Raw genomic sequence first — 14,673 nt, forward strand, 5'->3', positions numbered from 1 at the left:
CCTTCCCTGGGGCCACAGAGCTGCCTGTCACCACCAGCCCTGCGTGAGTTGGAATTGGAAATCTGGAATCTCTTTCCATGATCTAGGGAAACCCCTCCTGTCCCTCACCCGCCCGCCCTAAAACATCCCCACGAAAACAGAAACTATTGCTATTAGCCAGTTTGACTCCTGGTGCCCCAGTGTGTTACAGAGAACTGCTCCATAGGAGGTTCTTGGCTGTCGGCTCTAGGGACCCCTGGTAGCACAATGGGTACGAGCTGGGCTGCTAACAGCAAAGTCAGCAGTTCGAAACCACCAGCCACCCAAAGGGAGAAAGGCGGGGCTTTCTACTTGCATAAGGAGTTACAGTCTTGGAAACCCACAGAGGCAGTTCTGCAGGGATGCTTTGAATTAGAAGCCACTCACCAGCAGTGGGTTTGGAGTTTGGTTTATCTTTATGGAAGCAGGACCCCAGGCTGGGTTTGAACCACCAACCTTTAGGATAGCAGCTGCCTGCAGACCGTTGGCCCCCTCCAGGCTCCTTATAATCTTGGTGCCCAAGCCCACGGCCATCGAGTCGATTCCAACCCATAGCCACCCTAAACAGGGTTTCCAAGACTAAATCTTTATGGGAGCAGACAGCCTCCTTTTTCTCCTGAGGAGCGACTGGTGAGTTTGAACCACCGACCTTGTGGTTGGCAGCCCCCCCCCCCAGCCTAGCCCCCAGTGCCACCCGGGCGGGAGCCAGTTCTGAACATTTGCCATTGAGCTGCCTGTGGATGTCAGAGTTAGATGGCAGTGCTACACAGGCTCTGCAGCAGCTGCATTTTCAGCTTGGAACGCCAGGCCTTTTTTCAAGGTACCTCTGGGTGGATGCAGACCTCCAATCTTTGGACGTGTGCCTGACCACTAACCAGGAGGTTGGCAGTTCAAACTCACTCAGAGACCCCTCAGAAGACAGACCTGGAGGCCTGATCCCCAAACTTGACAGTCCCGGGAGCCAGTGCTACGTGGTCACGTACTTGACAGTACAGCACTCACCAGCAGGTCTCCCATGCGGAACAGACAGGGCACTGAGGGTGCAGGGGTCGGAGGGTGCCCCATAGGAGGGACCCCGGCCACACTCGCCCTCGCTCCCCTCCCCCGCCTCAGGACAGGGACACGGACAAGAAGCGGATCGAGGAGCTGCTGGAGGAGAACATGGTCCTGGAGATGGCCCAGAAGCAGAGCATGAACGAGTCTGCGCACCTCGGCTGGGAGCTGGAGCAGCTCTCCAAGCACGCGGACCTGTCTGACGGTGGGTCCTGCGGGGGGCCAGGCCCAGCTCTGCCTCTGCCCCTCCCCAGGCCCTGACTCAGTGTTGCCCCAAGGGGAACATGGTGCCCCATAGCTGGCTCTCCCCATGTGAGGGACCCACCCAGCCTTTCCAGGCCCTGGGCTCCATACGGACACCCCAGAAGTGGCCGGGTGCAGCATGCTGACACCAGAGGACTCTGAGGGCCTGTCTGCGGACGACTGAGGACCTCAAGTGGGAGGTGTCCCTAGGGGTCACAGCGGCCCTCGAGGACCGAGTAGAACTGCCCTTGTGAGTTCCTGAGACTGTAGCTCTTTATGGGAGTAGAAAGGCCCATCTGTATTCCCACGGTGGCTTGGAACTGCTGCAGCCCGTGGATTGCAGCCCAGTGTGTAACCACCACGCCACCATGGCCCCAGGGTCCCTCGTCCCTGCCATAGTGAGTCCCTGTGATTTGCATAACTGGGGAAGATGAACATGTAGTCTGTGTTCTGTCCTTGAACCCTTTCCCGAGACACCCTGGTTTTCCGACTGCTGCCCTGGTCCTCCTCTCCCCTGCTGACAGCACCCCAGGCAGGGTGTCAGCTCCCTGAAGATGGGTGGAGCCCAGTCAGCACCACAGCAGGAAGCTCCCTCGCCTGCCGACAATGAGCCGGTTCCTGTGCCCTGAAATAGTGCATGTTCACCGTCACGTGCCCCGGATGGAGCAGGTTCACCGGGACAGAGAACTTGGCAGGGCTCAGCACAGAAGGGGTGGTTTCTGCCTTGTTTTTCCCACGATGCTTTACAAAAAAACCCTGGTCAGCATCCCAGTGCACAATGGAAAGGTTGGGGGAGCAACTGGCTATTGAATACCTTTTCTTGAGGGAGCCCTGGGTGTGCAGTGGCTATGTGGTGGGCTGTTAACTGCAAGGTCAGGAGTTCAAAACCACCAGACTCTCTGAAGAAGAAATGTGAGGTACTCTACTCCCCAAAAGAGTAACATCTTTGGAAACCTACAGGACCCGTTCTACTTTACCATATACGGACACGATGGGTCAGTCGGCTTCAACGGAGTCTCAGTTCCAAACCTAAAATCCGTTGGACTGTCAGTCACTGTGAGACGCCTGCTTGCTCTATGCTAGGGGGCAGAGCCCTGATGGCACAGTGGTTTTCCCATGGTGCCGCTCACCGGAAGGCCAGCAGCGTAGATCCACCAGCAGCTTGGGGGAAGCAAGATGCGGCTTTCTAGTCCAGTAAGGATTTAAGTGCCTTGGAACCCCTGAGGGAGGTTCTTACTGGGTCGCTGTAAGTCAGGATTGGCTCGGTGGCAGTGAGTTTGTGTTTATGTCTGGGTGCCCGATGACAGAACAGAACAAGGGCGGACCTCTGCCCAGGAGACCACCGCCCCCTGGTGGGACAGAGCGGTGGTGCAGCCTGCCTTAGGCAAAGCACCAGTGATGCCAGGACTCCAGCGAGGCAAAGGAGCTCTGATGGTATAGTGGGTGTGCAATTAACTACTAACCACAAGGTCAGCAGTTCAAACCCACTTTCAGCCACACCACAGGTGAAAAAGGAGGCCGCGTGTTCCTGTAAAGATTTAACCATGTTAACCTGTCTCAGTGGGCATGTGTTTGATGTGAGTTTCTGTGTGGCTTAAAGGTCAGGAGCAGCAACGCAGGTCACCTTGTGACCATGATTTATTCATAGTCGCCCCAGCTTCCTGTGCTGAGATTTAAAAATGAAGGCCAACCCCATGGCCTGAGACCAGGCGTCCTTTCGTTGTGTTGCTCCCCTCTCTGACGCTGGGGTGGTGCATTCTAAATGCGTCGGGCGGGCAAAACCAGCACCACCACCCCCAAGCCTTCCATAGACCTTAGTCACAGGGTCTGCGCCCACACGCGTACTCTACCTCCTGTTTACGTGACTGACAAGCGATTCCACTCACACTCACGGCTGCATAGTCCCACCCAGTCATTCGGTGGGAGCTTCGACTTTGGCTGAAAAGGGCCGTATTGCAGTTCTCCACATGGCGCCCCTCAACACAGAGAAAACAAAAATCTTCGCAACTGGGCCTGCACGCCACATCGCGATCACCGATGGCAAGGCGGACACCGTCAGGGCTTCACGTCACCAGATACACGGGCGCCGATCGCGGAGACAGCAGTCCATCCAGCGACGTGTCGCACTGGCAAGCCTGTAGAAACCCTCTTCAAAGCGTTACGAAGCTAAGATGTCACTTTGAGGACTGAGCCATGCCTGGCGGGAACCACGGTCTGGTCACTTGCCAAACCCGCCTCCGACAACGGTTTGGTCAAGAGGGCGGGGACAGAGGAGACGGACGGCTGGACACCGAGGACACAGGACCGCCGGGCAGGGTTTGGTTCTCTTGTGCATGAGGTCACTGTGAGTCAGAACCGACCCTATGGCATCTGACCGCAATGCGTGGGTGTCTCTGAATCCCGGTGTTGGCGACAAATACCAACTACACCGTGGGCTGCCGGAACAATGAGCAATCCGTTGTAGAAAAAGTACGGTCAGGGTGCTCCGTAGACCCAACCATGATCAGCCACCGACCCACGTACTGACGTGGGGCCAGTCCCTGGAGACGGCAGGAACAGAGATTCATTTCCTCATGTTTGGGGAGACCAGAGTCGTGATTCCCTTGCTGGCTGCGGGGCAAGCCCCCTGGGGGGCTGCCCTCTCTCTCTCTGCTCCTGTGTCTTGGCATTCCCACGTGGTATCTGCCTCCCACTTTCGCCCTTGCTGCCGTGCCTAAGAGAAACCAGTGGCAGCGTGGTGGTTAGTGTTGAGTTGTGAACCCTTAGGTCAGCCGTTCAAACCCACCAGCCGCCCCGAGGGAGCAAGATGAGGTTTTCTGCACCCGTATAGATGTCCTGCCTCGGAAACCCACGGGGGCACACCTGCTTTGCCCGCACGGTGGCTGAGAACCACCGTGGGTTTGTTTTGTTTCCTAAGCCTCATCTGCCCTCTCTATCGTATCTCCACGCCGGCTGGGTGACTTCGTGCACACCCTGCACGTTGAGCAAATGGCCTGCTGACCGTAGCAGAGAACACCCCCTTTCCACGCGGGCTTCCCACCACAAGCGTAGGGTCAGGACTGATAGCGCCTGTCTCCTGGGGGGCCCAGGGGGGTGCGTGCAGCGCTGGCCTCTGACCCTCCCTGTGCCTCAGCCTCCAGGAAGTCGTTTGTATTTGAGCTGAACGAGTGTGCGTCCAGCCGCATCCTGAAGCTGGAGAAGGAGAACAAGGGCCTGCAGAGCGCTGTGCAGGGGCTGCGAGAGGCCACCCTGGCGCTGGACGAGAGCAGCCTGAAGTGCACTGAGCTGGAGAAGGAGACCCGGCAGCTGGAAAAGAAGGTAACCCGGCAGGGTCCCCGTGAGCCCCTGCAGAGTCCCAGCTGCTGCCCCACCGCCTCCCGGTGCGGCCTAGGCCCTTGTTTTAACTCCGTGCCCGGCCTTGGGGGGTGGTGGTGTCCACCTAAGAGGCGTTGTGAGGATGACATGAGCCAGCGGGTCGAAGGCTGGGTTGCTGATGGCAAGGCCGGTGGTTCAAAGCCACCGGTCACTCCGAGGGAGAAAGAAAGACATGAGTCAACCTTGGAAACCCTGAGGAGCAGTTCAACGCTGCTCTGTAGGGGCAGTAGTCAAAAACCGAAACAAACTAGCAGCGACCATACAGCCCAGGGTAGAACTGCCCCGTGAACTTCTGAGACTGCCTCCTCTTTCTCCCTCAGAGGGGCCGGTGGCTTCAAACTGCTGGCCGGCGGCCGTAGCCCGGTGTGTAGCCATTGCGCCTGCAGGGGCTTCCTGTAGGGAGATGGCGTCTTCTCGGTGGCAGCGGGCAGTGAGCTGTAGCTATGAGGGGTGCCCCCAGAAGTCAGGGAGCAGGGCGGGGAAGCAGGGTCAGGGAGGGCAAGCAGGCTAGTCCGGTGCTGGTTCCAGAGTTGCAGGCACCCTCAACGCGCTCCGGGATTGTGGGGTAAGAGGAAGAGGGCTGAGTGGCAGTTAGTTGTTCTCGGGGACAGCCACTGGTCCCCCAGACACTGGGAGCGGGGGGACCAGACTTGGGCGAATGGAGTGAGCGTGTGAGCCTGTCACTGGCTAGCACCGCCCGAGAGGAGAGGAACATTCTGGCTCCATTGAGGAGCTTGGTCCGCCATAGGGTGAGGCTGAGGGACAAGGCCGGAAGCGGCCTGGCTGTCCCTCCTGAGTTGCCCAAGGCCCTGCCAGCCTCATTTAAGGGAGGGGAGGGAGCCACAGGAGGTGCCCTGGTGGTCACACCGCCTCAGGTGGTTCTGCGTGAGCTGCTAACCACCAGGCCTGCAGTTCAAAGCCACCAGCCGCTCTGCAGAAGAAAAGCGAGGCTTTCTGCTCCTGTCAAGAGTCGTCGTCCGGGACCCACAGGCAGTTCTCCCTGCCTATGTGGTTGCTGTGAGTCAGAATTGACTTGATGATAATGCGTTTGGGGCTCCTGGCTCTGCTGGGGTCCACCTGGGTGGGGAGCTGGAGCACACACTCCCCAAGGACACGGCCGCGTCCCCGAGGGACCTCCTTGCTTGGCTGCCCGTTTTCCCTGGTCTGTGGTAGCGCCGTGTGCCACACAGCGTCCAGGCTCTCTCCCAAGGATGATGAAAAACCCCTTCCTTGGCTGGTGCCCCATCCAGGAAGGCAGCTGACCCCTTTGTTGGGGGGCGGGGTGGGGGGCAGCGCAGGAAGTGTCCTTGTGACAGGGAGTAGCCCTCGCAGGCAGTGAGAAAGAGCTGACCTTTACAGAGATGCGAGCTGCCCCTCAGGGTCCCCACGGCCCTGCCTCCCACTTACTCCGCTCGCTGGGTGGATTTGTGGGTCACCTACCACCCAGCGACCTTGGGGGTGGCTGCTCCCGCTTCTCAGTGCCCCCGCCCCCACTCCTCCATGCACCGCACCCTCCCTGCACTCACTGATGTGGGCAGTGGGTGCCGCTGACCAGCCTTCTTCCCCGACCTCACTCCAAGCCACCCCGGGCCAACGCCTGCTGTGTCCTGCATGATCCCCTCACCGAGTGCCTGCAGTCCCTAGTCCCCTGTGTCTGCTGCCTGGTCCCCAAAGGCCCTGGGCCTGTGAGCCCCTGCCCTGCAGCACTTGCCCCGGCTCTGGGCCTGGCAGGTGGGACCACCCCCACGGCTGCCTCACTGGTCTCTCTGAGGTGCACTCTCTGGTGCGTGGGCTCCAGCCGCCGGCCCCATGCACCCCGTCCCCGACTCGGCACCTCACGCGCCTCCCAGGGCGCTTCATGAGAAGCTGAGCCCGTGTTGTGGGGTGACCCAGAGGGACCCCACATAAATCCACTGCCCAGCCATGGCTCACCAACAGAGAGCCTGTTCTGAGCTGCTGGAAGGTGGGCAGCCAGCTCCTACCCAGCACAGCGAGGGCTGTCGGGACAGGAGGGGGGCCAGGCTCGACGTCCGAGGACAAGGGCGCTGAGAGGTGCGTGGCCCAGTACAATGAGGCCTGGGTAGAGGCAGGTTCAGTAGTTACCACTCTGCAGGGGTCGGGAGAGGTGGGCAGTGGGGCATTCAGCAGTGGTAGCCGGTGGGCCCAGAACTTTGGTTCTTGCCTGCAAGATGTAGAAGGCCGGAAGTAGGTGCTAAGCACCTGATTGCGGGGCCAATTCCGCAGCAGGCTGGGTGGGAAGCCTAAGGAGAAAGGGCCGGGTTTAGGGGTGCGGGCAAGAGGAGGTGGCTGCAGAACAAAGCCACGCAGTTTTTCCCAGAGAGGTGCTTGAGCTGATTCGCATCCTAGTCACCCGGTAGGACCGCCGACGCCCTGTGGCTTTCCAAGGCCAGGATCTTGATGGGAGCAGGGGCCTCGTTGTTCTCCCGAGCAGCGGCTGATGGACTCAAGCTGCCCACCTCTCCATTAGCAGCCCGGCTTTCCACCCGCTCTGTCCCCAGCGCTCTGTTCTGGGAGAAAAAGCCCGCTGGAGAATTCCAGGGGGCTGGGAAGTGGGTGCTTCACCTGCAAGGCCAGCCGGCGCCCTGAGTCTGACTCTCGCCCTGGGCGGGGTCCTGGGCTCCGCAGATCGAGAAGTTACAGGCGCAGCTGGAGCGCGAGAAGCAGAGCAACCAGGACCTGGAGACGCTGAGCGAGGAGCTGATCAAGGAGAAGGAGCAGCTGCAGTCCGACATGGACATGCTGAAGGCGGACAGAGCCAGGCAGGTGGGCACCTCCCTGCGCGAGGAGCACCGGCGAGCAGGGCTTCCTCCCTGGTCTGGGGACAGTCTGAGGACGTGGGCTGCCTGCTGACTGGCTTCCCAGCTTGGTGGCAGGAGGAACTGTGTTGGGGGCGGGGGGCTTTGGATGGATGATCGTGATGGGGTGTACCTGGCTCAAATGGGAAAAAACCTGGGTAGGGGTGGGCAGCCTCACGTCGGGCAGTGCGTATAGGCTGGTCCACACAGTGGGCATTCCCCACAGCGTGGGGCTTCGAGCCCCCACAGAACCACGGGGCGGCATTAGCCTCTCACCACGAGAGGTTGCAGGGATGGGGTGAGTGCAGATTCAGGGACCCCACGATGACCCTCCGGGGCACAGGCTTCCCTTGCTCTGCCCAAAGCCTCCTGGGGGCTGCTCTCTGCTCCTGCAGGGTGGGCGGGGAGATGGAGGGTGAGGGGCAGAGGGAAGCCATTGGCCGGGGTTGGCATCCAGTTTCCAGGAAGAAGGCTGGGGCAAGTATTGTGGGTTTTTGACCTTTTTTAACAGGTGGGTTAGAACGGCCGACCTTGCAGTGAGCAGCCCAAGGGCAGCGAGTTTGGCCCTGGTTTGTGACACTCGGTGGGGATGGGGAGTAAGTGGTAGAACTGCCAACTGTCAGATCGGCCTGGTCAGACCCACCCACTGCTCTGTGGGGAGAATAGGAGGCTGGCTATTCTTGTAAAGACGCACAGTCTCAGAAAGCACTACTCGGGGTCACTCGGAGCCGGATCCACTCGGTGACAGTCGGTCCCCAGAGTGTGGTGCTGCTCACCGAAAGGTTGGGTGTTCTGAACCCACCCAGCAGTGGTGCCGCGTGGGAAAGGCCTGGCTGCTGTCTTCTGTATATTACACTCAAGAAAACACTATGGTGCTCAGGTCTACTATTTGGCACCGGGGGTGGGGGTAGGACAAACTGGTGCGGTTTTAGTGGTGCCCCCACACCACTCCACCCACCAAAAAAGAAAAGCGAAAGGGGTTTTTCACATGTGGTCAGATCGGTGGGATCCCTGCTGGGGTGTAGGTCACGGTGGAGAAGGGAGCCAGCAGGCTGCAGGCAGGCATGTCAGGTGCTGCGGCCGAGAATAGTGAGCCCGGCCCTTTGTCTGCCATCGCCGCTGTCCTTGAGCAAGGACGCTGGCCGAGGACCCCTCGCCTGAGGAGAGAAAGGGAGCCAGTGATGTGTGCGGCCCTGGGAAGGGGACCCAGGGTGGAGGGACCGCCGCCGTGCACCCAGTGCCTGAAGCAGCCAAGGACCCGGGGCCCCAGCCAGAGGAAGAGGGTGCAGGGTGGGCAGGAGTCGGGGCAGGAAGCTCCGGGGCCCAAGGGAACTTGGGGCAGGACTTCAGTGAGGGAGCGGGCCGCAGCTGGCAGGACCACTCCATGCGTCCTGCGGCCTCGGGGTGTTTGGGCTGGGACCTGCCCACCCGAGTCAGGATCCAGCTTCAGCCGAGCACCTGCTCTGTCCCCCTCGGTCTCTCCCTGCAGATCAAGGACCTGGAGCAGGAGAGGGACCACCTCAACCAGGTGGTGTGGTCGCTGCGGGAGCGGGCCCAGGTCAGCAGCGAGGCCCGCGTGAGGGACGTGGAGAAGGAGAACAAGGCCCTGCACCAGGCGGTGGCGGAGACCAGTGGCCGGCTGAGCCGGCTGGAGTTTGAGAAGCAGCAGCTGCACAGCGACCTGCAGCAGGCCAAGGAGAAGGCCGCGCGGGCCGGGGAGCTGGAGAAGGAGAAGGAGCAGCTGGCCCAGAAGGCGGCCTCCCTGGCGGCGGCGTCCGAGCAGGCCGAGGCGTTGGAGCGCGAGAGCCGGGGCCTGCAGCTGGAGAACCGCGCGCTGAAGAAGTCCCTGGACACCCTGCAGAACGTGGCGGTGCAGCTCGAGGGGCTGGCACGCGACAACAAGCAGCTGGGCGAGGAGAACCTGGAGCTGCGCAGGCTGGTGGAGAGCCTGCGCGTCAGTGGAGCCAAGATGGCGCAGCTGGAGCGGGAGACCCAGGCGCTGCAGCGGGAGAAGGAGGAGCTGAGCGGCAGCGTGGAGCGGCTCAAGGCCCTGGGCAGGAAGTCGGAGCGCCTGGAGCTCAGCTACCAGGGCGTGAGCGCCGAGAACCTGCGGCTGCAGCAGAGCCTGGAGGGCAGCGACCGGAAGGCGCAGAGCCTGGCGCAGGAGCGGCAGGAGCTGGAGGCCGAGAACCAGGCCCTGCAGCGGGACCTGGAGGCCCTGCGGCTGGCCAGCAAGCAGCTGGAGCGGCTCGAGCTGGACAAAAGGGCCCTGGAGCAGGACGTGGCCCAGCTGGAGAAGGACCGGAAGTCTCTGGAGAAGGAGACGAAGCGGCTGTGGCAGCAGGTGGCGCTGAAGGACTCCGCTCTGGACGAGAGCGCCGCCAGGCTGTCCGCTGCCGAGAGGGAGGGCCGCGCGCTGGACAAGGAGCTGGCCCGCTGCCGGGACGCGGCCAGCAAGCTGAAGGAGCTGGAGAAAGACAACAGGGACCTCACCAAGCAGCTCACCATGCACACGAGGACACTGACCACCCTGAGAGAGGTGAGCCGGGGCGGGTAGGGCTTGCCGGTGGGTGGGCGGGAGATGGTTCCAGAACGCAGTAGGACTCGGTGCCCCGCTAAGGCTTTATCCCTGTCCATCGAAGCACTCAGAGGCACGAAGAGCCAGACACAGACCAGCTCTGTAATCTCAGGTCCCAGAGGGGCTTCTTGTCTTTCAGTGAGACTGGGGTTCAGTTTGCAGGCACTTCCTGTACAAGCCCCACCCATGTGTCGGCAGGTAAAGGCTCGGGTGTCGCTGTGATGCTAGACAGGTCTCCGGGGTGCATCCAGGCTCAGATGAGCTGGAGAGGCTCCTTATTAATGTCATGAGGGGAGGAGAAGATACTGCTCAGACTGGGGGTGACCAGTGGCCCCTGCTGTGTGTCCACCGGGTCCCTGTCCCGAGCTCATGGTCTTGTTATTGCAGGACTTGGTGCTGGAGAAGCTGAAGGGCCAACAGCTGACCAGCGAGCTGGACAAGCTGAGCCAGGAGCTGGAGAAGGCCGGCCTCAGCAAAGAGCTACTGCTTCAGGACGATGGCCCCAACCATGACACGTGAGGCGCCCCCTCCACGGGCAGCGCTGCGACCTGCCCTTTACGTGGCCCGCAGGAATCTGGCCACCCTATCCAGCCCAGGACTTAGCTGTCACGTGGCTCCATAGCCCGTGGCTCCTCTCCACCCCGTCACGTACCTAGAGGTCCGCATCGTTCTGATGCCCTGGAGAAAGGCATCTACGTGTCTTTCCTCAATGAGAGCAGCTCGTCGCTGCTCTGCTCTTTGTACCGTGATCCCAGTGTTCAAGGAAATCCGGTAGCTCAGGCAGTGGTGAGAAAACGGGCTGCCTCTGTGGGGGCAAGGCCACAGCCTAAGCAACTGCCCGCTACCGTGACCTTGGACACACAGCTGAGCCTTTCCAAGACAGTTTCCCCATCTCTAACATCGTACCTCCCTGAGATAATGACAGGGAGCCCTGGAGGTGCTGTGGACAGATGTGGGGCTGCTAGCTTCAAGGTTCCTGGTTCAAACCCACCAGCTAGCTCCTCCTTGGGAGAAAGACGAGGCTGTCTGCCCCCACAAAGGTTACAGTGTTGGAAATCCTCAGGAGCGGTTCTGTTCTATCTGACGCGGCTGCTGTCGGTCAGAATTGGCTCAACGGCAGTGGGTTTTGGGGCTACAGTGCCACAGTGGTGTTTACCTGGAGAGTTACCTGGGGAGCTGGAGGACGGGCTCTGCACACATGGTTTTTGGCTCCTGGGCCAGAAGCTACAGGGTGGGAAAAGAAACCAGCTTAATGGCAGGACCTCTGTGGACAGTTGGGAGCTGGTGGGTAGTAGAATCAGTTATGTGATTCTGTTATTATCTTCTGCGTTTCAGAAATTACAAGCTTTTGGAGGGCAGAAACGAGTCGGCATTAAAAACAACGCTCGCCATGAAAGAAGAAAGGATCGTGTTCTTGGAAGCCCAGATGGAGGAGAAAGTGAGCCTCAACCACCACTTACAGAAGGAGCTCCAGACGGTGAGAGCTGACGGCGGCCGGGCCTGACGCCGGCTCATCTCTGATGCCCCCGGCTCCCTCTTTCTGTCCTCGCCCTTGGGTGGCTGATCCCTGAGGGTGCTGCCATCCAATCCTGCATGCAGGCAACACTCTGAGAGCCCACAGGAATGATGGTCCCAGGCTCTGTCCAGGGGAAGGAGGGTGCACAGGGGCTGGGAGACATGCACAGGTGCACGCCCAGCCTCCCTTCTGAATACTTGCTAAGTTTCCTGACGTGCTTGAATGAGGAATCTAGAACAAGGCAGCTCTAGAGCTGGAAGGGGCAGTAGGAGCACCTACTCCCGGGGCCACAGGCTCACCTCCCCTTAATGCAAAAATGGACACCTGCAGCTCAAAGAGGGAAGCCTTTCCCACAGTCACGTGGCTAAAGTGGCTCCCTGGCCCTGTCCTCAACCACCCTCCCCGGAAAGAAAGGGAGGAAGCCCAGAGAAGCAAAGGTTAGGTGTAGTCCCCCTACCCACCCAAAAAACAAGCGAAAATGCTTCCTGTATACCAGTGCCAGGTGAATAGCGGGTGTGAGGAGGCACGGATGGCGTGGTGTGGGAGCTTCCTCTAGCACCAAGGAGCCCTGGTGGCACTCGGCCGAAGGACCGGGCATAGAATGGCAGCGGTAGCGTCTGGAACCCCGCAGCCGCCCCGCAGCACAACGAGGCTTAGAGGCGCTCGAGAGCAGCTGTGCTCCGTCTGTCTCCTCGGGTGGCTGGGAGTCAGAAGCGAGCCGGCAGCAGGGACATCCCTTGGTTGGCAGCAGGCCGCTTCTTGCCTCAAGGCTGGCTGGTCCCCACAGGTGAAGGAGGAGTGTAAGCTGCTCAGGAACCAGGGTGAGGGCCGGCCCCTGCAGAACGCCCTCCCGCACCCCCTGGGGGTGCCAGCCACCAGTCACCCGGACAAGGAGGTCTGGGGACCCGGCCACAAGGAGGCCACGATGGAGCTGCTCCGGGTGAAGGACCGGGCCATCGAGCTGGAGCGGAATGTGAGTGTGTCCAGGTGGCCGGCCTGCTCCTCGTCCTCTGAGCAAGGCCGGCAGGGCAGGGTCTGTGGAGCTTCATCCAGGGCTTCTGGGGGGATGTGTATGGTGGGAGGAGGGGTGGAGAAGTGATGCCATCAGGGTTTCTGAGGTAGGAGACCGTTTCCCAGTCGGTGGGGCCTGGCCGGTGCCCTGCTCTGTGACCTCCACTGGCCCTAAAGTCTGCCCTGTCCTCTTGTTCCATCCTGGGGCGTCTGTCCTACAGCAGCACAGGGAGAAGCAGTGAGGCAGACAAGGTCTTGGTGCGCAGGCTCCAAAGGGCTTGCTCTCTGGCCCTTCCCGGAAAAGGCCCACCGATCCGTGCACTCGCTCACGGTTTCTGTTGGATCCTCACAGCCCCTTTATGAAGGAGACAGGGATGATTTCTGCCTGGCGGTGGAGGAAACAGATTCCGAGTCCTGTGGGAATGAGGGACCGTACAGGGCCGCAGCCCACAGGTCCCAGCCCTGGCCCAGTTGGGACATATTTGGCCTGGTAACTTTGTCAGTCTCCTGTCCGAAGACGAGCTTCTTCTCCAGCCTGCGTCTTCCCGGGCCCGGCAGAAAGCTGAGACAAGCATCAGAGAAGAAAGACAGACAGGGCCCTGCACCTCACACCTGCCCCCAACTCACACAGGCCGGCACGTGTCCCCCACCATCCTGCTCTTGGCTGTCTCGATGGCCTGCCTCTGTCTGTCGGTCTGTCCTGTCTCTGTCTCTGTATTGAAGCATTGTGTTTTCGGTGGAGGTCGACCTAACAGCAGTTAGGCTCCCACAGCTGTTCACGGACACTGATCGCCGTCACCGTGACGGGGCAGCCTGGTGCCCGTTTCCCTTTGTCTAATTCCCCTGCCCCTCCCGGTCCCTCGATGGCTAAAGGTGCTTGGCTGGCCCTCGCATCTGTAAAGGAGCAGAGCATTCACAGGTGGTAGCCACTGTTTCCAGAAACCACCTGTTACTTAGCCGAAAGGTGACCTTTGGGGTGAGTCCGTCTGACTTAAGAATTTGAGGTTCCGTGCCACATGGGTCTCTGATTCCTTAGGGTCCACCATTGTGGGTATGTGTGTGTGGCGGGGTGGATGTGTGTATGTAGAATATAGATATGTCATATGTACACGTATGTGAAGGAGCTTCACACAGTTTTGGGAAAAGGTCATGCAAAGATAACCAGCATTTCCCCACCAACGTTTTCAAGCCCCTCGGATAGTGAACCTGTGGATTGTCCTTTTCAAACAGGGAAAATTGTCCCTTCCCTCCCCCGGCGGACTCTGGCTCGGGCCCTGAAAACACCGTGGCTTGAGGGTTGTTACAGCCTGTGTCTGTGGCCAGCCAGCGCCTCCCCAGCCAGGGTGCCGTCTGCCTCTTGCTCCCGCCCCCAGAATGCTGCGCTGCAGGCCGAGAAGCAGCTGCTCCGGGACCAGCTGCAGCACCTGGAATCCCAGAACGTGGCCTTCAGCACTCAGATCTTGACGCTGCAGAATCAGAGCGCTTTCCTGCAGGAGCGCAACACCACGCTGCAGACCCAGACGGCCAGGCTGCAGGTGAGGGCCTGGCCCCAGGTGCCGGGGCTGAGAGAAGTGTTTGACCATGACCCCACCATGGAATGAGGACTGTGCGGGAAGCCATTCGGCCAAGTGGGTGGGTTTTGTTGCGTGGGATCATGGAAACAGTCTTTCTCGATACCGTAGACAGCCCTGGGAAGCCAGCCGTGCCGCCCCAGAATACGGCTGTGCCGCTTGCTTTCTCTGGCGCCTGCCATTTCCTCCTCTCCCTCCCTTTGTTTCCGCCGGAGCCTCTTGTCCAGTGCTGAGTGGAAGTGGACCTGCTGGCCTCGGCCCACGTCTCAGGAGGGAAGCGTTCCCTGTTTCAGGGTGCAGTCTATAGAGGTCACCGCAGGCTTTTCGACTCAGGGAGGTTCCCATCTATTTGTAGTTCGTAGGGGGGTTTTCATCCGGAACAGAAGCTACGGGTTTTATTAAGCCATTGGATGCATGGCAGGGAGCGGCCCTCGGCAGGGTGTCTGAGACCTTGCACATCCTTCCGGGAGCAGAGCCCCCGCCTTTCTCCCT

General features: G+C 60.3%; 1 protein-coding gene across 1 annotated transcript in view; it reads left to right on the forward strand.

The window, feature by feature from the left end:
* CCDC88C (coiled-coil domain containing 88C) overlaps positions 1–14,673 on the forward strand; it is a 126,910-nt gene that overhangs the window by 87,047 nt on the left and 25,190 nt on the right. Inside the window, exons 11-18 of the mRNA XM_045288124.1 lie at positions 1,132–1,276; positions 4,448–4,632; positions 7,336–7,473; positions 8,995–10,044; positions 10,471–10,598; positions 11,419–11,560; positions 12,387–12,572; positions 13,984–14,145. Of these exons, the coding sequence (XP_045144059.1) occupies positions 1,132–1,276; positions 4,448–4,632; positions 7,336–7,473; positions 8,995–10,044; positions 10,471–10,598; positions 11,419–11,560; positions 12,387–12,572; positions 13,984–14,145 (2,136 nt within the window). The remainder of the gene's footprint in view (positions 1–1,131; positions 1,277–4,447; positions 4,633–7,335; positions 7,474–8,994; positions 10,045–10,470; positions 10,599–11,418; positions 11,561–12,386; positions 12,573–13,983; positions 14,146–14,673) is intronic.

Source organism: Echinops telfairi, unplaced genomic scaffold (assembly GCF_000313985.2).
Source record: "Echinops telfairi isolate 266 unplaced genomic scaffold, ASM31398v2 ScPeMD7_18;HRSCAF=68, whole genome shotgun sequence".
In the NCBI taxonomy this organism is placed as follows: domain Eukaryota; kingdom Metazoa; phylum Chordata; class Mammalia; order Afrosoricida; family Tenrecidae; genus Echinops; species Echinops telfairi.